This window comes from Suricata suricatta, chromosome 10, assembly GCF_006229205.1.
Source record: "Suricata suricatta isolate VVHF042 chromosome 10, meerkat_22Aug2017_6uvM2_HiC, whole genome shotgun sequence".
Classification (NCBI taxonomy): domain Eukaryota; kingdom Metazoa; phylum Chordata; class Mammalia; order Carnivora; family Herpestidae; genus Suricata; species Suricata suricatta.
In genome coordinates this window covers 68764964-68790982 of record NC_043709.1, presented here as the reverse complement: position 1 = coordinate 68790982, position 26019 = coordinate 68764964, and the positions used below count along the sequence as shown (strand labels likewise).

The 26019-nt window shown below is 37.0% G+C and overlaps 1 protein-coding gene across 1 annotated transcript in view; it reads left to right on the top strand.

Moving 5' to 3' along the window:
• TMEM117 (transmembrane protein 117) overlaps positions 1 to 26019 on the top strand; it is a 437355-nt gene that overhangs the window by 211219 nt on the left and 200117 nt on the right. Inside the window, exon 3 of the mRNA XM_029955779.1 lies at positions 11172 to 11271. Coding sequence (XP_029811639.1) covers positions 11172 to 11271 — 100 coding nt within the window. The remainder of the gene's footprint in view (positions 1 to 11171; positions 11272 to 26019) is intronic.

The following is a 26019-nucleotide window of genomic DNA, read 5'->3' as shown; positions in this document are numbered from 1 at the left end:
TGGACACCAATAATCATGCCATGCTTTTCATCTGACCTCATGAATAAAGATTTCCTTCTTCTTCTCTTTGAATCTTGGTTTTTAATTACCAGAAAAGAAATACAGGCTAGTGGCAGGTTGGATATTATTGTACACTTATGTGTCCATCAGCTTACCCTTGATTGGGAAATGGTGGTTGTAGGACAGAGGAAATAATTAGACAAGAAGCACTGGATGATAATGTAGGAAGTGACCACTAAGCTCTGGGATGCTCTTTCCTTTCCCTTGGGAAACTGTGAGTTTGTAAGTATGAGGCCCATGGTCTAGCATATAGTGAGACATCAGTAATTATATGTTTTTGAGTAAATGAAAAGAAATAAAGTAGATACTTAACTCACATAAATTCGCATGCTATAAGAAGGGTTCTTGGTTGAAAAAATGGCCCCCTCCCCCTTCCCATAACTAGAGCCTAAAATATCTTCAATAGGAATAGGGAATAAATGATTGGGAAATAGTGTGGGTAGCCAGGAAGAAGAGGATGAGAGGTGATTAAATTCATAGATGGAGGAGGAGGAGAAGGAGAAGGGAGGGTGGAAGAGGAGAAGAGAGAGAAAAGAATAATTATCATACTATCACAAAGCAATTATACTTTGAATCTGAAAATTTTGTGGGCAGGAGGACAGTCTCATTTTTCATGTTTCTTTATTTTATAATACACAGTGGAAAAATTATAGTTTCTGCCAAAAGTTAATTATTGTATTTATGTCCCAGTGTTTCCATTCCATTATTTCTTATCTATTTTGACCTTTTAACAGCCCTGAACACTTACCTTCACTGAAAAACACCCATTAAAATTGAACTTGCTTTTTGTTCTACTTTGAACAGCATCAGAATCTTAGCAGAATTTATAAGCTATTTTATGCCTTTAATTAATTTTGGAAAGAAGCATCATTATGTAGGATAAATTAATTAATGCCACTCTGGCTAAGCCCACAATTTACTCTACAATTCAGATATATTTTATCCAAAAAGTTATAAACACACTGAAATGTTATTTAACATCAAAACATGATCAAGTTAAATATGAAATTAATTTTAAGTAATTTGTGGCTCCCTGAACCCATTTGGGGATTTATTGGGGCTCTCTTAGCAAAAAGTTCAGGATTTAAAATTTTTATTCTTTCTATTGTTTTGCCAATGACTTTAGAAAAGACACATGAAGTGTCTTGGCTGTGTTTAATTCATTAGAAGTAGAAGATAGGCCCATTTTGGGGATTCAGTTAGATTGCCCATTTCTGGAGTGTTTGTGAATGGGAGGAAAAAAATGAACTAAGACAGAAATTTGGGGTATAACCACAACAATTCTATAACTTTAAAATTAGTTTTGAGACTATTAATTTATAACCTTGCAAACTTGTAAATTTCGATTTCAAAGAACAGAGGACATGTAGCTTGGCAGTATCCATTTGAAGGGCAGAGGAATAAATTTGCTTTCTGTTTCCACAGGAATAATAGAAGTATACTTTACGATACAGCGCTTGTATTCTCTGTGCCAGCAAATCAGTGCACAAAGTTTCATTTTGATACCGAGTCTCATTTAGAAGGAGTCTTTTATTTATTTACTTATTATTTTTTTGCCATATTACTTTTTTTTTGAGTGGTAATTGATATATAACATTATATTAGTTTCAGGTGTATAAAATAATGATTTGATATTTATATATATTGTGAAATGATCACCGCAATAAACTTTGTTAACATCTATTACCATACATAGTTACAGGGTTTTTTCTTGTGATGAGGATTTTTAAGATCTACATTCTTAGCAACTTTCAAATATCGAATACAGTATCATTAACTATAGTTACCATATATACAATAGACCCCTGTGTTACAGTATATCCCTGTGGCTTCTTTATTTTTTATTATTATTTAAACAAATCTTAATTCTAGTTTACTTAACATACAAGGTTGTATTAGTTTCAGGTATACAATACAGTGATTTGAGAATTCTGTACATTACTCAGTGGTCACCATCAGTGTGCTCTTTATTTTTTCAAAATTTTATTTAATCCTAGTTAACCTGTTTGTGTAATATTGGTCTCAGGAGTAGAATTTAGTGATTTATCACTTCCATAGAACACCCCATGCTCAACACAAGTGCCTTCCTTGATACTCTTTGCCCGTTTAGCACATCTCCCGCCACCCCTTTCCCAGCAACACTCCGTTTGTTCTCTGTAGTTAAGAGTCTCTTATGGTTTTCTTCTCTATCTTTTTTCCCTTTCCCATATGTTCATTTGTTTTGTCTCTTAAATTCCACATATCAGTGAAATCATTTGGTATTTGTCTTTCTCTGATAGACTTGTTTCACTTAGCATAATACACTGTAGCTCCTTCCATGTCATTGTAAATGGCAAGATTTCATTCTCTTTGATGGCTGAGTGACATTCTATTGTATAAACATACCACTTCTTGTTTGTTCATTAGTTGATGGACATTTGGGCTCTTTCCATCATTTGGCTATTGTTGATAATACTGCCATAAGCATCGGGGTACATGCGCCCCTTTAGATCAGTATTCTTGTATCCCTTGGGTAAATACTTAGTAGTGCAATTGCTAGGTCCTAAGATACCTCTATTTTTAACTTTTTGAGGAACCTCCACACTGTTTTCCACAGTGGCTGCATCAGTTTGTATTCCCACCACCAGTGCCTGAGGGTTCCCCCTTCTCCACATCCTCACCAATATCTATTGTTTCCTGTAGTGTTAATGTTAGCCATTCTGATAGGTGTGAGATAGTATCTTGTGGTTTTGATTTGCATTTTCCTGGTGATGAATGTTGTTGAATATCTTTTCATATGTCTGTTAGCCATCTGGATGTCTTCTCAGGAAAAATGTCTACTCATGTCTTCTGCCCATTTCCTAACTGGATTATTTGTTTTTTGGGTGTTGAGTTTAAGTTGTTTACAGATTTTACATTCTGCCCTTTATTATCAGATATGTCATTTGCAAATATCTACTCCCATTCTGTAGGCGCCTTTTAGTTTTGCTGATTGTTTCCTTCTCTGTGCAGAAGTTTTTTTTGTCTTGATAAAGTCCCAATAATTTATTTTTGTTTCTGTTTCCCTTGCCTCCACAGACATGTCTAGTAAGAAGTTGCTGAAGCCAAGTTGCTACAGAGGTTGCTGCATGTGTTTTGCTCTAGGATTTTGATGGTTTCCTGTCTCACATTTAGGTCGTCCATATATTTTGAATTTATTTTTGTGTATGGTATAAGTAAGTGGTCAAATTTCATTCTTCTTCATGTCACCAGCCAGGTTTCCCAGCACCATTTGTTGAAGAGACTTTTTCCCATTGGATATTTTTTCCTTCTTTGTCAAAGATAAGTTGACCAAATAGCTGTGGGTCCATTTCTGGGTTTTATATTATATTCCATTAATCTATACAAATGCCTTTGTGCCAATATCATACTGTCTTGATTGTTATAGCTTTGTAATACAGCTTGAAGTCTGGAATTGTGATGCCTCCAGCTTTGTTTTTCTTTTTCAGGATTGCTTTGGCTATTTGGGGCCTTTTGTGGTTCCATATGAATTTTAGGATGGTTTGTTTGAGCTCTGTGAAAAATACTGGTGGAATTTTGATACGGTTTTCATTAAATGTGTAGATTGCTAGGGGTGAACATTTTAACAATATTTTTTTCTTTCAATTCATGAGCATGGAATTTTTTCTATGTCTTTTTGTCTTCAGATTCTTTCATCGGTGTTCTATAGTTTTGAAAGTGCAAATCTTTTTCCTTTTTGTTAGGTTTGTTCCTAGGTATCTAATGGTTTTTGGTGCATAGAAATACAAGAGATTTCTGTACATTGATTTTATATCCTGTGACTTTGCTGAATATGGGTAAGTGTATTCTTAGTCCCCTCACCTATTTCATGTCTCCTCACTATCTGCTTCCCCTCTGGTAACCATCAGTTTGTTCTCCATATTTATTTATTAAACAGATTTTTTTAATGCTTATTTATTTTTGAGAGAGAGAGAAGAGAGAGAGAGAGAGACAGACAGACATTGTGAATGGGGTAGGGGTGGAGGGAGAGGGAGACACGGAAACCAAAGCAGGATTCAGGCTCTGAGCTGTCAGCACAGAGCCCAGTGTGGGGTTGAACCCATGAACGGTGAGATCATGACCTGAGCCAAAGTTGGATGCTTAACCAACTGAGCCACCCAGATGCCCCTGTTCTCTATAGTAAAAGTCTGTTTTTTGGTTTCTCTCTTTTTTCTCTTTTTTCATTTATGTTTTAAATTCTACATAGGAATGAATTCATATGGTATTTATCTTTCTCTGATCTATTTCACGTGGCCTTATATTCTCTAGATCCAATGATGTTGCAAATGGCATATCTCATTCTTTTTTATGGCTGAGTAATATTCCACATCTTCTTTATCCATTCATCTATTGATAGACACTTGGGCTTCTTCCATAATTTGGTTGCTGTAAATAATGTTGCAGTAAACATAGGGGTGCATATATTTTTTTGAATTAGTGGTTTTATGTTCTTTGGGTAAATAACCAGTAGTGGAATTACTGGATCATATAGTAGTTCTATTTTTAATTTAAAAGGATTCTTTTAAACAATAAGATTCTGTAGCTATCTTGCAGAGATTTTATTATATTTTATTCTTTTCATTATTAGCCAACTAAATTACATATGTAATTACAGAAAGTCAAAGATGTGTTCTTCATTTTGATTTGATTATATTTTTACTCCTACCTTTTTATTCTAGAAGAGAAATAAAAATGATACAGTGATATTATGTTCTTTGTTAGAATATCATAATTATGTGGCCGACTCCTCTTTGATGTGTCTTTTTAGTTTATGTATTATTGCAGATTCTTTTTTTTAACATTTTATCTGTTTATCCTTTTCTTAGTTTGGCCCTGGTGTCTGATGATCTAAGTAATTTTACATTAATCAATTGACCACTTTATTCATTTAAATATTTATTGTATCCCTAAATCATACTATAAACTGGGCCAAAAAATTCACCTGCTTGGGCAAATGAAAGATGTTCTTTATCCTTAATGAGCTAAGCCTTGTGGGGAAGAGGGACAATGTGAGAAAACCAGTAAAATACTTTTGGAGATTTATTAAATGGAAGTATATTCCAAGTGTTATGTTTAACGCCAGGGAAGAGACAGCTTTTGGGGTAATGGTAGGAGACTTCTCGGTGGCCAGGGTGAGTTAGTAAGCTCAGACTAGGAGAAAGGGGGTGGCATTCCAGGCGAAGAGAGTGTTGCACACAAAGATACTAAGGTGCATTATAGAATAGTGGGGTTTTTGGTGAGATTGATTTTATGGTGAGGTGGAGGGCCTAATAAAAGGAGATTGTGAGATGAAAGAAGAGAAGTCCACGTGAAAGGGTGGCTTGGCAGAGAGTAGACAGTCTTCTTATCCATGCTTTACTCTGTGACCGTGGGAGCCACTGTATTATTTGAGAAAATGGGAATCAGGGGGCTAGAGGTCTGCTATGTTTTACATGCCTATTATGAAATTGTTGTGCTAGAAGCTTTACCTTTTAATTTCAGAAATGAAGTAATCTTAATCCTCAAGAAACCCTTTTGAGGAGTAGTTATTTTATCCCTACACTACGGATAAAGGAACAAGTTGACCATTTGTCCCAGATTATAGACTGGGAGGTGGTTTGCAAACCCAGGACTCCTTCTCCTATGGTATTATGTATTACTTCCCTAGAAGTCATTATAGTGGTGATAGAGCATCTAATATGGGAAAAAGACAGGGAGTTGGGAAGCTATTGCTTTATTCAGATTAGAGGGGCTTATGAACAGGATCAAGGCATTAGTAGTAGTGATACAGAAAAAAAGCATAGATTTGTGAGCCTTTCCAAAGTAACCTTAGTGATTAATCAAACGTTAAAAGCAAGCGGGGGTGGCGGTGCAGATGGCAGACACTAAGGTTTCTGTATCTAATACAGGTGAATTTTTCTGAATGGGCTGAAGTCAAGCAAGGAATGAATGGAATAATTAATGTATAGTGAAAGTATTCACATTCAGGGTAAGTTTGGTCAACTGAAATTCCATCTGTAGTCTTTATATATGTCTTCCTTATAAAAATTAGAGGGGATGTATGGCTGTAGTTGGGAAATTTGAGGTGGTATTTTATCTGAAAGCACTGTTAGGTCTAGAGGCACATTTAATCACTCCAGGCTACTCCTAACAATTATCTGCAGGATTTTGAGTTTCCAGTGGATCTTGCTTCGTAGGCTTATGCTCTAGTTCTCGTCTAGTTTGTATACATGCATTGAGCTCCATCAAAGCCTTTCAGTAAGCAAGAACTAAGACTTTTAAGCAAAAATGCTAAAATGTGGTTATTTGGATAATAAGCTGGATTGAAGGCTGTTAATCATTTACTTACAAACACAAAAAGATTGACAGAAAGTTAATATAATAAATCTAGGTTTAATTCCTGGTGGTTTATAGTGGCAGATTTTTCTCCCCAATGTTGTAAGAACACTTAGAATTTCCGCTTTAGTTTCATTATGTGTAATGCAGGACTGTACTCATGTAACTCAACTCCTTATCCATGATTTACTTGTGTATGAAGCCTCCAGTCTTGTTTATGTTGCCCAAACATGGCTGGGAGAAACAGCTGTGACATTATGAATCCAGCTGGCCACAGATGGATTTTCAGTGAGGCATGAATCCATATTGGTTTGGTGATCTATGTTTAGTGCCTCCTTTTAAACTTTCAGAGACTCGACTCCTAAATCACCTAGCATTGACTATATCCATGTACATGTAAGTAATAGACTGAAGTGAACTGGAACTTTTGTTGCTAGTATCAAAACTCTCCCCTAAAGGATCAATTTACTAGATTATAGTTTTATTGACTATTTAGAGACTGATTAGTTTATGCCCATTAAGCCCACAGTTTTCACTAGGTACACTGGTTTGATAGCTATTCAGGCTGTTATAATAATTACAAACATTTCCAAAGGTCCTGTATACTGAAGTTTCCACACATCTGTTATGAATCTGACAGGCTTGAGATCTCAAGAAAAAAAATACTGAAGTTATAGCCTGTAAAGAAATTCATTTAGAATTTTTATAGAAATGATATTTTAAAGTTATGGTTGATATTTACCTGGAAGACTGGTAAAACTGCAAGATTTTCTAGATCTATGCACAGTCGAAATAATTAGCTCAAGTATAGAACAAAACAAACAAAAGATGTAGGAATAGTTGAAATAATTAGCTAAAACTCCAAGCAAAACTAAAAACGTTAATGGTGCCTCCTAGCAAATAGAATTTCATTCTGAATCACTCCCTAAAACATTAGGTATGAAGCTTCACAACTTCACTTTTTTGGAGTTCAGTGTGATATTCAAACTGGCTAACATTGCTTATATAAATATAAGCACACTCTGTCCTTTGCAACCAGTACAGGAAATATATTATTACTATAAAAGGATATACAAATCTGAACTAGTAGTTGCAGATTTTTATAACAGGCAGCATATTTTTAATTCTTCTGTATATTTCTCTAAAGGATCAAAAGTTAGAATACCTACTACCTTTTATGTAGCACTCATAACTACTTACAGCATAAATTATGCTATCTCATCTTCATTGTTGCCATAGTATTCAGTATGCACCACATGTCCACAGTTCAAATCTCACTTTACTGCTGTTTCTAGGGTTTCATATACATAGATCTACCCATGCCATGCAGAAATAAATATGAATAACTTGGTTCACTTCATATATTAAACAAATGTTCACTCATCACTTAGTATATGCAGGCCGTGTCTAAGTGCGGGGGATCAAAGGTGAAAGGAATAGCCAAAGTAAACCCCTGTTGTTATCTAGTCTTAGACATGGTTTTTCTCTTGATTAACAGTGGTATGGCTCTGTTTTTTGACATCTTAGTAATTTTTGAATGCATGATGGATGTTATATATAAAAACATGTAGAGGATCTAGATTATATTTTGTTCTTCCAAAAAATGTTCACCTTTCTTCTGTTAGATGAGTAGATGGAAGCTGATCACCTTAATCCAGTCATGAAATGGAGTGGATAAGGGCTGATTCCGTTTTGTCAAGGACCATCAATCTCTGGTTTCTTCTGGCCTTTCGTTGCTCTGTGTGTTCTCTTGGGCCTTTCCTTCTGGCAGGTTCTGAAGTACAGTAGTCTCCTTAACATGGTGAAATTGCCAAAGCTTTGCTATGCTTCTCAGGGACTTTCTGCTTCGTCTCTTAGCCTCTCCTCTGAACATAATGCATAATTTGGCAAATGTCTTGAAAGTAAAACCAGCTCTGTATCATGCTTCCTTCTGGACCCCTTCAAGATGAAGATCGTGGCTCCTTAAGTTTCTAATGTTGTCTCTCCATCTCACAGAGACGACCCCCAGCTAGGCAAAGCCCAGAATCTCATTCTCTTGCCTTGCATGCAGAATCAGCAAATGTCCCCGGAGAAAATAAAGCTCATTTTCCATCATTCTCTCCAATCTGATATCTTGGTTAATCGGGGCACCTGGGTGGCTCAGTTGGTTAAGCCTCTGACTTTGGCTCAGGTCATGATCTCACGTTCATGGGTTTGAGCCCTGCATTGGGCTCTGTGCTGACAGTTTAGAGCCTGGAGCCTGCTTCTGATTCTGTGTCTCCCTCTCTCTTTGCCCCTTTCTGCTCATGCTCTGAATCTCTCTGTTTCAAAAATAAATAAAACAGTAAAATAAATAAATAAATAGCAGTTCATGATATCTTGGTTTATCTAGTCCTAATTCCTTAAGCAGCTCTCAGATTACATAAAGCAGATTTTGGGGGCAGTTTTTATATTTTATTTAGATTTTTTAGTTCTAGGCTGGATCATTGATCTCTTGCAAGCTTATATATCTCATCCCTTATTTTGCTTATTTAGTTTTTAAATGTTTGTTTATTTTTGAGAGAGAGAGAGTGTGTGAGCAGGGGCAGGGCGGAGAGAGAAGAAGACAGAGTTTCTGAAGGAGGCTCTGACACAGAGCCCAATGAGGGACTCGAACTCATGAACTGTGAGATCATGACTTGAGCAGAAGTCAGATGTTTAACTGACTGAGCCACCCAGGTGCCCGCATCTCATCCCTGTTTTTAGATACTGAAATAAGAGGATATCTTCTCTTATACATACCTATATTTCCACAAAGAAAGTACCCTGAAATTTCCACCATAGTTCAATGTATTCTAGAACTCACTGGCAAAGTGGACAGGTAAGGATATGTCATTCAACACATCTTTCAAAATAAAGGTCATAGAAAGAGCTGGACAATTACCAGAGCTAATTCTCTAAAGTACACTGAATTCACTGCCCATGAACTGTTCAGTAATAGTGAACCTGAAGGGAGTAAGACCAAGGTGTCCAAGGTAATCTGGGGGCTTTCACACATAGGCTGCTTAGTTTGGTGAACTTGGTGGGAGTCCAAGACTCATAGCTCTGGGGGGCTGCAGCCTTTGCATGCTGCTTTTGACTTCTGCTATGAGTTATCCTCAAAGGATGTAAGTTTTGATTTTCATTGTCTACTAAGATAGTGGGGAACAGAATCAGTATTCTTTGTGTTTTTTATATCTCACTAACCCTTATGGGCAGAAGATGTAGCGTAGTGTTTAAGTGCCTGCATTTGGGAGTCAATCATTTAGATTCAAACGTTGTCTATTTACCAGATGCTTGACCTTGAGGAAGTTGCAAAAACCCTTTGAAGCCTCAATTCCATATCTGTGAAACAGGTATAATAATACATTTCATTGCGCTGATATGGAAGGTGTTGGGGACACTGTATTTAATGTGCTAATAGTGATCTATAGTGATCTGTAGAATATTGTAAGCAAGCAGTTTATGATAGCTATGATTTCTTTGGCCATTATGAAAATCCATGGAATAGAGACCCAGAATTTTGAGGTGAGATCTTAAGATTTTTATAAAGATCTTCTAAGGTAGGTGAATGAAGCATGTGGGAAAAAGTTGTTTTAAGAGTTCATATGTTTATTTTTGTTGTTAAGCGAAGCCATTTAAATATTTATTTTATGGATAACAAAACCATCTGCAATAACTCCAGAAAAAAAATAACTAAATTGGATATGATTTACCTCTAAATGATTTCAAAAATGTATCTCTAAATAGTTTCACTCAATAAATAAGAAACATATCATTTTCTTCTGTATCTTATTCTAAAGTTCATCTAAGAAGAATCAAGGTTAACTAATACTCTGTGTTTAAGAAAAGGAACAAAATTTAATGTAAAAAATCTGAGCAAAAAAAGCCTTAGACTAAAAAAGAGAGGGAGAGAGAGAGAGGAAAATTTGATTCCTAATTACCATTCATCAGTTCTGTGGTATTGATTGGATGAGTTAAATGATTTCCCTGTGTCCCAGTTTTCCTGGAGAAATTGTACAGTAGGAAAATAATACTTAGATTTTCTTGAAATCAAATGAGAAAAAAGAAAAATCACATGCAGTAAGTATAGTCTTGTTGTTTATATTTAATGATCAGTTGTGCCTTTGAATCTCTTTGGGCTGTAAAGAGCATGAATTAGTGTTATGGGAAGCAGACAAGAAATTGTGACACAAAAAGAGGTGAAATAAAATCTTCTGGTGATTGTTATTTATTTAAGTAATAATTAAACCACATATATTTGAATTAAATTTTACTTTACTTCATTGCATGGAAAATTTCTCAAATGGACCTTTTTTGACTATCATTCAGGTATGATACTCTGTCTAAAACCTAGTCCCAGTATGTCTTCAATAGTTCTGACTCCACAGAACTGAAGGAAAAATGAGCTTTTCTCTTCCCTTTCAAGTTACTCCAATTCAGGAATTGTTTCCCCTCTCTTCATACCTGAGTGAGCATGAAATGATGCCTTTGCTGAGTATTTGTTTGATTTTCCAAAAGCTGTTGTCAGTCTTACAGCTTGAAAATGAAATGCACGTGGTAATTGGTGTAGCCACAGTCAGTCTTCAGCTCTAATTGGAACTGACCCGGACACCCTCAGAGCTCTTCTGAGCCTTTCCGATCTGTAGGCATATGTGCTGAGACCAAAGCGGAGATCTTGTTGAAAGGGACGGAAGTCCCCTTGCGTGTGGCTGAACCAGAATTCTTTGACAGTATGGCTCTCTCAGTCTGGACAATGTCTTGTGTGTTTGTTTCCACAGAGCATATATCATTACGGACTATATGGGCATCCGAAATGAAAGTTTCATGAAATTAGCTGCAGTAGGGACCTGGATGGGGGACTTTGTCACAGCTTGGATGGTAAGAAAATTTAACTTTACCCATTTTAAACATCATCTAATGTTCATAATGTTGGATAAACACCACTTTTGATGGGTTTAAAGCAAGAGTTACTTCTCTTTTGAGTGAAACAAGTTCATGAATACAAAAAATTTAGAGATTCTATGTAGTATTTTTTTTTACCTTAGGGGAAAATTAATGCAACTATAATATTATGATGGCTGTCCAACTGGAAATATATGTTTATAACATACATACATATCTATTTATCTGTTTATAAGTATGGGCATACAAACATATACACATTCACAAAATTAATAGAAAATTATTTTTATTTTCTATTGGACATGTCAAAATTGCACATGTCAAAAAGCATTGTTATTTTTTGATATGTATAGTTTTCAGGTAAGGAATATTGTCTGGCCTGTCTCAGAAGAAATATTCTTAATGACTGATTGTATTTAAAATTTTCTTTATAGCACATATAATTTTATTAGTATTGTTTAATTTTATTTAATGTTTTTATTTAATATAACTATATATATAAAACTAATTTACGTTAGTTTCAGTTGTACAATGTAGTGAATCAACATCTCTGTATATTATGGTATGCTCACCACAAGCGTAGCTAGGGCTTGTAAAATAGTTTTCTAAATTTGTTTTCTTCCCTGAACAGACTAACGTAATAGTGCATTATTAGTATTGATTATTATTATAAGCCTGCAACAAATAGGCGAACCATATTTCATGCTGAGTTCATCTGTCAAGAGAGTAACTTCCTTTTTTTGTTTTTGTTTTCATTAAAAAGTTTTTTCAAGTATAATTTACATATAATATTATATTAGTTTCAGGTGTTCAATATAGTGATTCTACAATTTATGCATTTCTCAGTGCTCATCAAGATAAGTGTACTCTTGGGGCGGCTGGGTGGCTCAGTCAGTTAAGTGTCTGACTTCGGCTCAGGTGATGATCTCACAATTCATATTTTAGAGCCCGGGCTGTGTGTTGACAGCTCAGAACCTGGACCTTGCTTCAGATTCTGTGTCTCCCTCTCTCTCTCTCTCTCTCTGTCCCTCCCCTCACCTACTTGCTTGTTCTCTATCTCTCAAAAATAAATATGCATTAAAAATGCTTATAAAAGGATAAGTGAACTCTTAGTCTCCCTTGTCTATTTCACTCATCCCCAACCCACCTCCCCTCTAGCAATTACCAGTTCTCTGTATTTAAGAGTCTGAGGTGGTTTTTTTTTTGCCTCTTTTGTTTGTTTATTTGTTTTGTTTCAAGTTTTTACTTAAATTCTAGTTATTTAACATATAGTGAGTGTAATATTAGTTTAAGGAATAGAATTCAGTGATTCATCACTTACATGTAATACTCAGTGCTCATCACAACAAATACCCTCCATAAATACCCATCACCCATTTGGTCCATCCCCCTGCCCACCTCCCCTCCAGCAATCCTCAGTTCATTCTCTGTATTTAAGAGTCTGGTTGTTTGTTTCTTTTTATTTGTTTGTTTTGTTTCTTAAATTCCACATATGAGTTAAATTGTAATATTTCTCTTTCTCTGTCTGACTTATTTTGCTTAGAATTATCCCCCCTAGGTCCATCCATGTTTGCAAATGACAAGATTTCATTCTTTTTTATGGCTGAGTAATATTCCTGTGTGTGTGTGTGTGTGTGTGTGTGTGTGTGTGTGTGTGCGCGCGCACACGTGCGTGTGTGTGTGTGTGTGTGTGTGTGTATTACATCTTCTTCACCCCCAAAAAACAAAAACACGAGTTGGAAAAGGCATATGCACCTCTTTGTTTATTGCAACATTATTGACAATAGCCAAGATATGGAAGTAACCCAACTGTGCATTGATAGATGAGTAACTTCTGTTTTTAACCATTGGATTGATTATAGTATTTAGCTCAAATACCCTAGGTCCTATAAGTTTATAAGAGAATCTCAGAGTACATAGAGCATAGCTCTCATAAAAATGGAACATATTAACCTTTGTTGATGCCTTTCATAGTGCAGTTGATCATAATTAGCTTTCTTCATCCATTCACTTGAAAATGAGAAGACCTACCAAAAGAAAGGATACTCTACCATGTCCCATGTAGGGACATGCCCCCACAAATGTGTTCCAAAGATTGTCACAACAGTTACTGCCCTTTCTGTGCCAAGCTTTGTGTCTTACCTACAGCCTAGGTTTTGAGCTTCCACCGCCCTTGTTCAATTTTAGAATGTTAACAGAACAAATTACCAGATGTATCCCATTCCATTAACTTTAAAATCTAGATTTGAAAAGTGATATATTTTATCTGTAGTCTCTAAATGTGACAATTAGAATAAATCAGACATCAGGGGGCTGGCTGGCTCAGTTGGTAGAGCATGGGACTCTTGATCTCAGAGTTTTGAGTACAAGCCCCAGGTTGGGCTAGAGCTTACTTAAAAAACACAGAAAATTAAAAGAGAGCGAGAGAGACAGAGACAGAGACAGAGACAGAGAGGGAGGGAGAGGGAGGGAGCCAGACAGACAGGCTGCCTCATGTCAAAAATTTCTATTTCCATTGGGAAAAACTATTTAGAAAGGAAACTAAATAGAAAATAGTTTCCCATTTAGAAGGGAACCTGTTTAGAAGGAAAACTTTAAACGCAACTTTCTTGAAATAGGAGCTGATGCCTTTTGAAAAGTATCTGCATCAACTGTGGATTGTGATTTTTTAAACTCCATTTTTATGGTGAATCTACTTAATAAAATGGAAATGAGAATTCAGAAATTTGGATTCTCTGACCTTGCCACGTATGGTTTGATCTTCCACAAATAATATGCAATCCTCTGAGCCTGCTTGTGCATTTCTCTAAAGGGGCTAGTTGTTACCCGTGTTACAGGCTTTCTGTGAAGATTAAGTGTGTGGTCCTGTAATAGGTCTTAAAATGCTGCAGTATGAGGTAGACCTGAAAGCTTTAGTGTAGACGTTCCTGCTTTCCCCAGCTTATCCCAGCCAGGGGCCAGAGTGTCTGGAGTTTCCTCCCAGCCGCCGGTGCTGGAACACACTAAGGCAACAGAGCACATTACCTCCGGACTTCCATATGATGCTGCCCCGGAACGGAGTCAGGAGAGAAGCACAGACCAATGAGCCTTGTGACCTTACTCCGCAGTTTTCAGGCTTCACCATTTGATGCAGAAATCATTTTCTTTCCTTTTTTTTTTTAGTTTATTTATTTGTTTTGAGAGAGAGAGAGAGAGAGAGAGAGAGAGAGAGAGAGAGAAAGAGAGAGAGGGATAGAGAAAGAGTCCCAAGCAGGCACTATCAGCATGAAGCCCGATGCAGGGATCGAACTTACAAACTGTGAGATCATGACCTGAGCCAAAATCAAGAGTCAGAGGCTTAACTGACTGAGTGACCCAGGCACCTCCAGAAATCATTTTCTTTCCCAGGATGACATTATTATTTGTTTGTGACCCATTTCCTTCCCATACTTTTCCTCATGACAGTGTTTCCTAGGCCATATGGAGCTCTGTCCCTATTTACTTTATTTTTTAATTAGGATATTTTCCTTTTGTTTTTTTAAAAATATCTTTTTAAGTTATTTAAATGTTTGTTTATTTTTGAGAAAAAGAGAGAGAGAGAGAGAGAAAGAGACAGACAGACAATGAGTGAGTGAATGGGGGACTGGCAAAGAGAGACAGAGACACAGAATCTAAAGCAGGTTCCAGGCTCTGAGCTGTCAGCACAGAGCCCAAGGCAGGGCTTGAGCCCGCTAACCGTGAGATCATGACCTGAGCCAAAGTTGGAAGCTTAACTGACTGAGCCACCCAGGCGCCCCAGGATTTATTTCTTTTGAATCATAAAGTGTGTAGTAGGCAATTTCTAGGGCAGCCCTGAGAGGCAGATGCATGGTGCAGCTTTGACCAAAGACCTTTACCCTTCCTGGTTGGATTTCTCCTGTGCACTTCTCTGCCCTTCTCTTGTGGCTTAGCAGAATACAAATAATTCCACAGTTTACTATGGTCTTTCTCTTCCTCTAAGGTCTCACTGATCTTCATAGTTTCTCCTAAATTTACTACTATAATGCCTTCTGTTTTCACGAGCTAACCTGATAACTTTTTACCTTTTTCAATACCATAGATTACTACTCTGATCAATACTTCCAATACCACAGAAGTGGGACTGGGCTGAGAATCAAGAAAAATGTGTTTAGGTTTAACCCAGCAATGTGATCTTAAGTCACTTAACCTCTGGGGCCGCATGTGTTTTCCTTTCTGTAAACTGAGAGAAAATCCACAGTCCTTTGCTGCTTATGGTACATGAAATATTGACCTTTCCCAGTTCGACACAGGGATAGAAAAGGCAAAAGAAACACAGTGCTCTCCTTATTTGAAAGTACAGTCACACAGGGCGGATTCCCAGAGCACCTCATTTCTATTCCCATTTTTATTCACTACTAGGTGGTAAGTTTCCATATAAATATTTATATGTCTACATATGTGTGCATTGATAACATTTTAAAAAATAATAGTTTTCCCCATGAGAGGCGTCTAAGGAACTTTGACCTTCATTTGTGTATAGAATTCTCATCATGAAGTGAATATCAATGATGAAGGTGACTGTCATGGAAAAGCAAGTGACTATTTACGTTTCCAATAAAAGTGTGCCTTTTAATGTATTTCTGAAATGGAGAATTTTTCTTTTATGGAAATAATTCAAACTTGCCCATGGTTTTAAAGGGCACACCAGGACTGAGGAGTTCCCCAGGCAAGGCTGATGTCAACCAGTCTGACAGATCTCTCTGGCCCCTCACACTGCTGAGCATCAGGCGCTACTAGGTTCAGCTTCCTAGGCAATCCTAGGAATTCCGCCAGCTCTGTGGGATGCCTCATGCAGAGGACGACATAATATATTAAGTCAGGGTTAAAGTTACCACTTTTTTTTTGTCAAATAGATTAAGAAAAAAACGTAAAAGAAATACACAAAATGACAGTGGCGTCATTGAGCCCTGAGCTGGCCCTCTATGTTGACATGAGCAGAGAAGAGCTCTGTCGTCAAGACATGCATGAAATGAAAGCACTGGGTGTCTCATGCGACCCATTGCCACATGTCCACAAGTTTGCCCGCCGTCTGCCACTGAGCAAGGGGCAGAGGGGTGTTGGCACATCCCACAGCACCTATCTCCAGTTTTACTATCCCCTCTTCCAGAAGACAAAGATTGAAGGTGGCAGAGGATTCTGAGGACATCAAGATGGCATTACTTCTGTCCTTCATTTAATACCAGAGGGAAAATCCCTTCCTGTCTATCTGTACCTAACCGTCCCTCGTCTGCACCCTTGCTTCTTCCTGCTCCAGTGGCTTTTCTGTTACAGCAGTCAGTGATAAATGGCTTAGACAGCGATAGGGACATCAGAGTCCAGGTTTGAGGTTCATGGTTGTGGGAGGGGTTAAGGGAAGGTACAAATGGCAAAGTTGAGCCATGACCTAAAGAAGACAGTTCACATGGGAAGGACTGAGGTCATGAAGCATTTTTCATCATAAAACCATATATGGTGTGTGTCACATCTTAATACTCATGGGACCTTAGTTGGCCTTGGCATGTTTCCCCAGGATTGTCTGTGGACTTCCGGGTGTATACGTGCTACTACTGCTAGCACAGCTTCCCCCGTAAAGGGATGGCATACGTACAAAAAAACAATGTAGTTGTTTGCCAGTTGGCTTTACCTTTATTTCACATTTTTATGGTGACCATTCGTGTGATTTTAACAGACTTTTTTCTTCTTCTTGAAATTCAGAGTTCTATTAGAGCTATAAAAATCTAGTCAATATGTTAGGTAGAAACATCTTTGGATTGCTAAAACATAGCCTTTGTAATTGGATTGTAACAAGAAATAGAATTTTAAAATTTGCTTAATTATCTCTATTGAATCTCTAGCAGAATATGACTGTAGAAAAAGAAAGTGTTTTTAAAAATATATTTCACCCTTCTATTTTAAGTGTGCCTATTTCGTAAGTACTACATTATCTCTCTAAATATTTGAGTGACAAATTTGCCTTCTTATTTTTCACACATGTTTGGTTCCTTCAGAGAGATGGTATAATTCATATTTATATATCTGCTATCTTTGTTTCAAAATACTGTGTTTATTTAAGAGGTAAAGCTGAAAACTCTTTCTTCTTTACTTGATTATAAACTTTTTGAGAGTGGGTGGGGTCCAGTGTCACTCGTGCTTCTCAGCACAGTAGCAGGCATGAAATAAATGCTTAAGAAACATTTATTGAAGAATTAATAGATCATAAGAGCACATAAGCATTTTCATTTCTTTTTCATTGCTCCATTTTGTGACTTAGTGTTGTAAAATGGGCATTCTAGAATGCTGTAAAGGTGGAGGGAGAATGCCCCCACCCCCATGAGCCTATGCTCTTGTCCCTCTGACGGTGTTTACAGACCAGGAGGACATATGCTTGTAAACACCCTTGGATGGAAGTGATAGGTTGTTGATGTAATTCTCCCAGCATAGTGATGTATCCTTTGAGTATAGAAGACATTCTTTAAAAAATTTTTTTTAATGTCTACTTATTTTTGAGAGAGAGGGAGAGAGACAGACCATGAGCAGGGGAGGGGCAGAGGAAGAGGGAGACGCAGAATCTGAGGCAGGCTCCAGGCTTCAGCTGTCAGCACAGAGCCCGACGCGGGGCTCGACCCATGAACTGTGAGATCATGATCTGAGCTGAAGTTGGATACTTAACCGACTGAGCCACCCAGGCGCCCCTAAAAGGCATTCTTAGGTAAAACAAAGATTGAGCTTCAGAGATCCTGCCAGAGGGCTCCTTAAATGGCCATTATTGCTGTCACTGGTATAGTTCTGCTCCTGGCTCTGGGAATGGAAGCCGGTGAAGATATATCCCTTCAGCCACTGAAGCACAGAGCTATTCCCACATAAGACAGAAAACTGGTTAAACTTCAGTGGACAGAGGCAGAGAGAATTAAAGAATGGTGTATGCTTGAGAATAATACTCCAGAATCAGTCTTTATTTACAAATCTGGAACAGAATAGAGTGAGGGAATAGTTCTGCAGCTTTGAGAAAAATATATTCCTTCCAGCTTATATGTAGAAACTATGAATTAGAATTTATAATTATATACATGTGTATGTATATATATGTGCATATATATGTATATATATATAAACTAAAACTTTGTCATGTGTTTTTATTGTGATCCCGTGCTTGCTGCTTATTTTCTATTATTGCCCCATGCTTTACTAGGGGAGGGTTGTGATTATCTCTGTTATTTTCACTTCACCAAGTTAATAATAGATTATTTAGCTCAAAATTTTCTATTCTATACCTGTCATTATGTTGTGGACGGTTCTGCAAATGCTACGTTTGTCAATGAACAATAGCTTGTAATAAAACCAACACCGCTTCTAGCTTGTTATTCCGTCTGGCATTGAGCTTGACAATTCATATTATGATCAGTGCCAGTTCTCTAATTATTTCTCTTCCACTGATATCAAAATGGCAGAATAAAAAGCCTAATTGAATTGATGTAGTATCTGAAATAAGGTAGCAATAATAGCTTTACTGCACTTAATAATAAGGAAGAATATATATGCTGTGAGAGATGGAATCCAAGGACCAGAGAGTTGGCAGTCTCGTCGAGCAAGTGTGTAGGACCTGTAGAAGGACACAGTAAGGGACCAGCCCCTGGGGCTGAGTCCAAGAGCCTGGCCTTACTCTGAGTTTTTATCTTTTGCTCTCTTTTCTCTGCCTGTTCTTTGGAGCAGATCATGGCTTCAGTTACCTCCATTATTGGTTAACCCCATATTTGACAAATTTGTTGGTTTCATTTCATTATTTTATACAGTGCAAGTGGAAACTGGATCAAGAATTTAATTAGGTAATAATATTCTTTCTATAAAGATTCTTTCTATATAGATTCTATATAGAATAATATGTAATTCTTAATAGGTAATAGTAATTCTTTCTATAAAGATTCTATGTTAGGCAAGATTCCCTGAAAAAGTGCATGCAAAATGGATTTGGGAGCACATGATTTACTGAGGAAGTGCTCTTCAAGGAAACTTATAAGGAGACGAGAGACACAGGAGAGGGGGAAAGGAGGGAAACAGGTAAAATCTCTGCTTGGCCTAATCCATGGGGTGCGTGGTATGTTCTGGGGGGAGCATCCCGGTAGGACACCAACATGGACACAGACAAACCCTAGGGACACTAGATTTAGTAGTACCTGTAATTGAAGAAATTCGCTGCTAGTTCATCTGGTCACTCGATCGAAACACAGAGCATAATAGAAGAATTATTTTTTACATTACCGTTCATTCATTAGAAAATTTAGAACCAAATATGGTCATTTTGCTTTTACACGTATAAATATTTTAACATCTCTATAAATATTTTAGCATTGTGTTTCATGTTCCTTCAAAATAATAAGTTCTCACTAAAAAATTAATAAGAGGAGAGTCTAACCTATTTTCAGAGAGCATCACAAATAGTGATCAAGAGTCTTTTAATTTTCAAGACTCTTGGATTTTTCAAGTATTCACAGTATGGCATGAAATAAAAAAAGGATTTCTGAGTAAAATAGGTTGTAGTATAGCACATAGACATTTTAGAATAGAAGCCCAAATTCTGGCTCCTTCTAAGGACTCTTCTAAGTTCAGCGTCTCTCAGAAATTCCATAGTTATGGGCATATTGTATGTAATTTTTATTCAGTTATTAAAAATTGATGGACTATATGCTCCTAAGTATGGAAGGCATCTGCGGAAGAATACTGAATTGAATTACAGTAAGATGGGAATGACACTAAGCCATCTCTTACAGAGAGATACTCCCACCAGAGGCAGGAAATGCTCACTTTTCATCTTTCCCATTTCCAATTTCATCACCTTTTAGCTCCATTATACTGTATTTCTATTACTGGGTTTATACTTCCTCAAGGCAGGTGAGAAAAGAAGGATTGCCCACACATTCTTTATCATTTTCCTAACATAATGCTTCATACCTTTAAAGTACCATATATCAATCATTTTCCTGAAGAAGTTTAAATAAAAGCCAGGAAGCACTGATGTTTATTTTTCCTTTGAAAGTCAGTAATACAATGAGTACTGGTTGTTAATAATCAGCGTAGATTAGAACTTCAGAAAGAAGCCAAGAGGGGGGGGCTGTTTGTTTTTGTTTTGTTCTTGTTGTTTTGGTAAAAGTGGTATTTCATAAGTAGTTGGATTATTCTCCTTATCATTTTTTAATCTTTTATGTACCTCTTCCTATGGGCCTAGTACTGTGTGTGTGTGTGTGTGTGTGTGTGTGTGTGTGTAAATTTTCAGTTAGCCTCCAAAGTCTTCAGTGTTTTTAACTACTGTCTTGCAGAGCTGAATAATTTTTTGGTAAATATTTAATCACAGATCTTAATAAGAAGGGGGATATAGACATAGAAGTTGGTTTAATACCTTTATCAGCATGTTAATAAAATTTGTTGAAACTTACCATTAGTTGGGGCAGTGGGGAGTGCAAATCTTTTTAGGTGCTAAGTGATAGTATTGCACATCCTAGCCAAAGTATTACTTTTAAATTTTAGGAAACTCAGCTACTTATTCTTATACCCTTTTGACAAATATAGGTGATTGAAAGCATCTCATTTCTGGGGCTGGAGGAAAGTAAAGAATAGCTTTCTATTATACTGTCATTAAGAGAGCTCCTGCAAGCCTGGCTATTTAAGCACTAAGTGTTTTGTTTATATGAAATTGCTGTCCTTTAGCAGTTGCTTGCCCCAAGGATTTTTAGAGCGCTTAAGATTTTTATATTCACAGTGTATGTTGCATTTGTAGTTAAATGTTCTGTAAACATCAAAGAGAAATTTATGGCAACGAGGTATCTAGTACTTATGGTTTGTGGTTGCTTTGTGAAAGCTATTACATCATGTTTCAAGAAATTGAAGTATTTAGGTGAGCAGGGGAATATTTTGATAATGAATGGTTACGTAAAATCACGTTTGGCAATATTCTTCTTCTCTGTTCTTACATATCTGAAGGCTGATTGGGAAATATAAAACTTCCCTTTTCCCTGGCTGGCAAAATATGTTGAGGTTTATCCCAGACCTGGGCCTGTCTCCAGGAGCCTTCCCTAGTCCATCTAGCTGTTCATTGACCGACTTGAATTGCTTGGTGAACATGATATTACACAAGGTGAGGAGTCAATTAAGCATAGAACAGCAATGGAACTTACAAGTTAAGTATCATATCAAATAAATACCTTTGACGTTTCCAAAGATATCAAATACAACAGACCACTAGGTCCATACCAGTAGTTTCTTTAATACTAGAGACCAGAGATCACAGAGATTTAGAACAACACATGTGTCAACTTAAAAATTCCAAATTGTTCTTGACTTCTAAGCAGAGGCGATATGAGAAATAATGCCTAAATTAGAATCAGGCACTTGAGATGAGACAGGAAACCTGGAGAGAAGCCGTCTGTTTTCACTGAAAGAATAGCACAAGTCGTAAAGGTTTTAAAATGCATCATAAAAGATACTGTGAGCCTGTAGCTATTGAAAAAAATGAAACCGAGTAATTTTCAAGATCTGACATTTTTCTTTGACTTATGTTATAATTCTCCTAATTTCTATTTGGCATTTTCAATTTCAACAGGAGGTAATAGAATCAGTGGAAGATTTTTGGCAAATCTAAGTATAGATTAAAAAAATGCATTTTATTTTGCTTCAGTTAAAAATTGGCAAAATGAGCCAATGTTGTGCCTAACTAGGTGTTAGATAGCTAAACTCACTCATTTGTTGAATGAATATTTATTTATATGGTGACCTTTTAGTTTATTATATAAGATTATTACACAATTCTTTTGAGTATTAACAGGGGATTAAATATAATTAAAATTGTGTAATTGTTGAAATATTTATTAACCAACAGATTGATTTTACTGTATTAGTATAGATATAGGAAGTCTTTTTAAATACCACTTAAAACTAATTTTTTTCTAAAATATAAACTTAATGTATATCCATATGTATTAAGACAAATGTTTTTTAATTTTTAATTTTGATTATATGAACACTTAAAAAACAAGCAGAATAATGATTCTTGTTACCTATTCACAATATTTTCTTAGCTCTATAAGTAGTGTCACTTACCTGTAAGTATCTGTTGATACTTACAATTGACTATCTCTGTAGATCACAATATTTTTGAGAAAATACTTTCTTTAATGTCAAAGGACCTGTGATGCTCATAGCATATTTTACTGAACAGAAGATTGTACACATTCATTTTAGTTCTATTTTAGCGCCAATATTTACTCAGACATCATCTTTTTGCCGTCATTTAAACTACTCTTTTCCCCACAAACTTATTTTCTACAAAATAAAACTCGTCAACTATGTGTCCTTGTTGAATACTTTACTAAATTTTGATGCCACGAAGTTACAGACCTTTAGTAGTCCAAGACCGTTCTGAGGGTCTCACTCACATACTCATGAACCTATTCATGTAATGAATATGCAGCAAGCAGCTGCAGAATGGAAGAAAGCAGGTGTGAGAGGGTAAACATCACAACATCTTAAATATGGCAAAAGTGGAGTTGTAGTACCATTGCGTTTGAAGTTAACTTCCTCTTACTGAAGGAGCCTCTTCCTGGGCCTTTCCTCAGCCAGCCTCTCCCGAGGCTCTGGGCTGGCAGGTGCTCCTGCTGTGTGGAGTGTCGTCCCACATCTTTTGGTCTCAGATCTTCCCAACCTTCTTTCAGCATCCCAAGTCATCCATCTGGGGTGAGGTTTTAATGAGTGGCAATAGCTTTCTGTGTTAAACTTGCATAAATAATAAATACTGGAGTTGCAAATTCAAATGCCCCGAGGACCAGCCTGTCTAGTAAAAGTGTGAAACATCTGGTATGAGATAAAAGAGGTGTATCGGGTGGAGGGAGGAGCTATGTTGAACCAGAGAGCATATTCCCTATGAAGAGACACCAAGATTTATTTAGTAAAACAAACAAACCAGGAATGTGAGGTGGGGTGTAACTTCAGCACTAATTCTGTCCCCCCCTCCCCCCCCATCTGTTTTTTACTTTATGAACAGGGAACGTTAAGCCGGAAGCTGACCCATCACATCAGTGTGAGGGGTGCATCCGGGGCAAGTGCCATTCTAGAACATCTCCATCGCACCTCATTAACTTGTGTGTCCCCCACAGGGCCGGGCCTCCCTGTTTTGCTCTGACCAGAACTCCCTGCTCTCTAGTCACATCTGCTGAGAACAACCAGAGTCCTTGTTCCACTCAGCACCCTTTCCACCCAGCAGTTCAGCCTCAAGTGGACAAGAAAAATTTTTTTGGTAATAACACTTTCTGAAGTGTTAATGAAATGCTTGTTATTGCGGTCAGGTTAGCCACTACCAGCATGCATGCCGAGAGACTTAAAGCTCATGCTGTATTTGTTGACTGACTGACTAACTTTGGTTTATCACAGGGAAATGATGTGCAGATGGATTCTTAATGAATATGCGTTGTGGAAATCTGAAACGAATATAAATATCATTAAGGTGACGCCATTGATCAAGCCCTTAGGCAGTTCCTTTACAGGCACAGTGCACCCAGCTCACTATTTAGTTGGTTGCCTCACTCATTTTTTTTCAACCTGAAGTCCATAAGGCAGTTTCCCGCAAATTTGTCTTTATATTGGAATTAGCTGGGGAGGTTAAAAAACAAATGATGCCTGTGTCCCACTTCCAGAGATGATGGTTTAATTTGTCTGGATTGTAGCCTGGGTGCTGGAATTTTTAAAAGGTGAGATTCTAATACACAGGCAAGTTGGGAGCCGTTTCTTTAAGGTGGTTTTAGGAAGTTTAGCATGGGACTATTTTGACATGTGTTGTGGGGTCTTAAGCATCCAGTATCAAAGCTGAAGGGAAATCCGGGGAGGGAATTTTTTGGTGTTGGGAGACTCCACAAAAAAGAAGCAGGATTGAAGTCCAGGAAGGATGAGAGGTCTGGCTTCCCTGGGGCCCACACATTGCCACAGGGCAATGCAGGTGTTCCGGAAATTTTCCCTTGCCTCCAGTGCTAACTCTAGAACTTGATTTGAGTGCCTTACAGAGCAACATTGAACTGTGGGTTGCTTCTGATGCTCAAGACAGAGTCCCCTAAAAGAACGCCAGCTTTGCTAAAAGGCTGATCAGTAACCCTGTGCCTGGGCTTGAGCTCAAATTACTCAGTGAGTTTCTCTCTCCAGCTATTAGGCTGGGTATGTCCTCACCTCCTTCCAGCTCGTAATACAGAGAACAGCTTATAATTTTGCCTATTTGAATACAATGTCATTTACATAAACTACCTTCCAATGCACCCTCCCTCCCACCGGCAAATGACCCTTGCCCCCAGTTCTCCATGTGCTTTAATTTAATTCTTACCTCTCATTAAATGTTAGCAAGTATTATTGCCATTTGCCCAGGGGGTGGCTTACTTTTTATAATTATTACTTAGACAATACGGCTGTGAACTGCTGTGAGATAAAAGATAAAGCACGTGGAATTATGACTGTTAATATCGTTAGTGTTACTTAATTTAAAAAATTACAGTGTTTCATACATGAGAACATCTTAAAATATAATTCGCAATTTGCATTTTCTGAATGAAGACTTCCTACAAATCTTAACATATTTCTGTTTTCACTATGCTGTCATTCCCACATGAATATGAAGTAATACCAAGATTGTATATTCACCACTTTTCATAGCAAACTATTTAAGTCAGGTTTTTTTATGAGGCCAGTTTTAAATAGGTCACTCTAAATTATAAATACACCTGATGTTAATGTTATGACTTTTGCTAGAATTTTCACTGCTTATAGGAATTAAGACATGAATTATGTTAAGTGATGAAAATTCACAATGAAAAATTATATTGTTTAAGGAATATTTATATGTCAACTTTGTTTTCCTAAAGATGACTAGACCATCTTGAGTGTATAAATCATAGCCCCTATTTATTAAAATAAGTCTAAAAAGTAGTGTTGAAAAATGCTGAATCTTGAAATACAGTCTTGATTCAAAATCGGTCAAAATGAATTTTTAAATGCCCTTAAACTTTGTCTCATAATTTTTCCCTTCTGATGGGCCTTTAGTTCCAAATATTATTAAAGTTTCCCAGGAGTATTAGAGGCAAAAATAAGACACGAATTTAAATAGTTTTCTTCCCATCCACTTTTAGTCCTGTTTATTTTAGTAAAGACCAAGTTGCAGATGTTGTTAAAATACTAATTTTGTATTCTCTAAAATAGATTATGTGCAGAAAAACATGAAGGGGAGTGGAGTTTGGGCCACGTATGGCATTCAGGAGGCAATCGTGGGAGGCAGAGGAGTTAAGGGGACATTTTCCTCATCAATGACAATTACAGGAGTCTCTCATCTCGTTTTCCTGCTGCGTTTTCACAACAGTTCATTGACTTGTCCATAAAAAGTATAGCTTGGAGTCAATTAAGGCGTGACAACAAAGGAATTCAATAGCAAACCCCAGGTAATCATAAGATAAGGTGAGTGTAGATTTTAATTTGGAAGTTTGAGAAAACAGCCGCTCAAGAACGACGACTTTTGATGCGAAGTGGATCTTGACAGAAGCTCAGATCCCTGATATTTCAGTCCTGTTCATTTGTCAACATAAAGGCAAGATAGAGTCTTATGGGATTAAGCAAACTCCGTGGCTAAAAATATAGTTTGACATTTCTTGAATGCACTTGACAAGACTCCACATAAAATTATATTAGTGT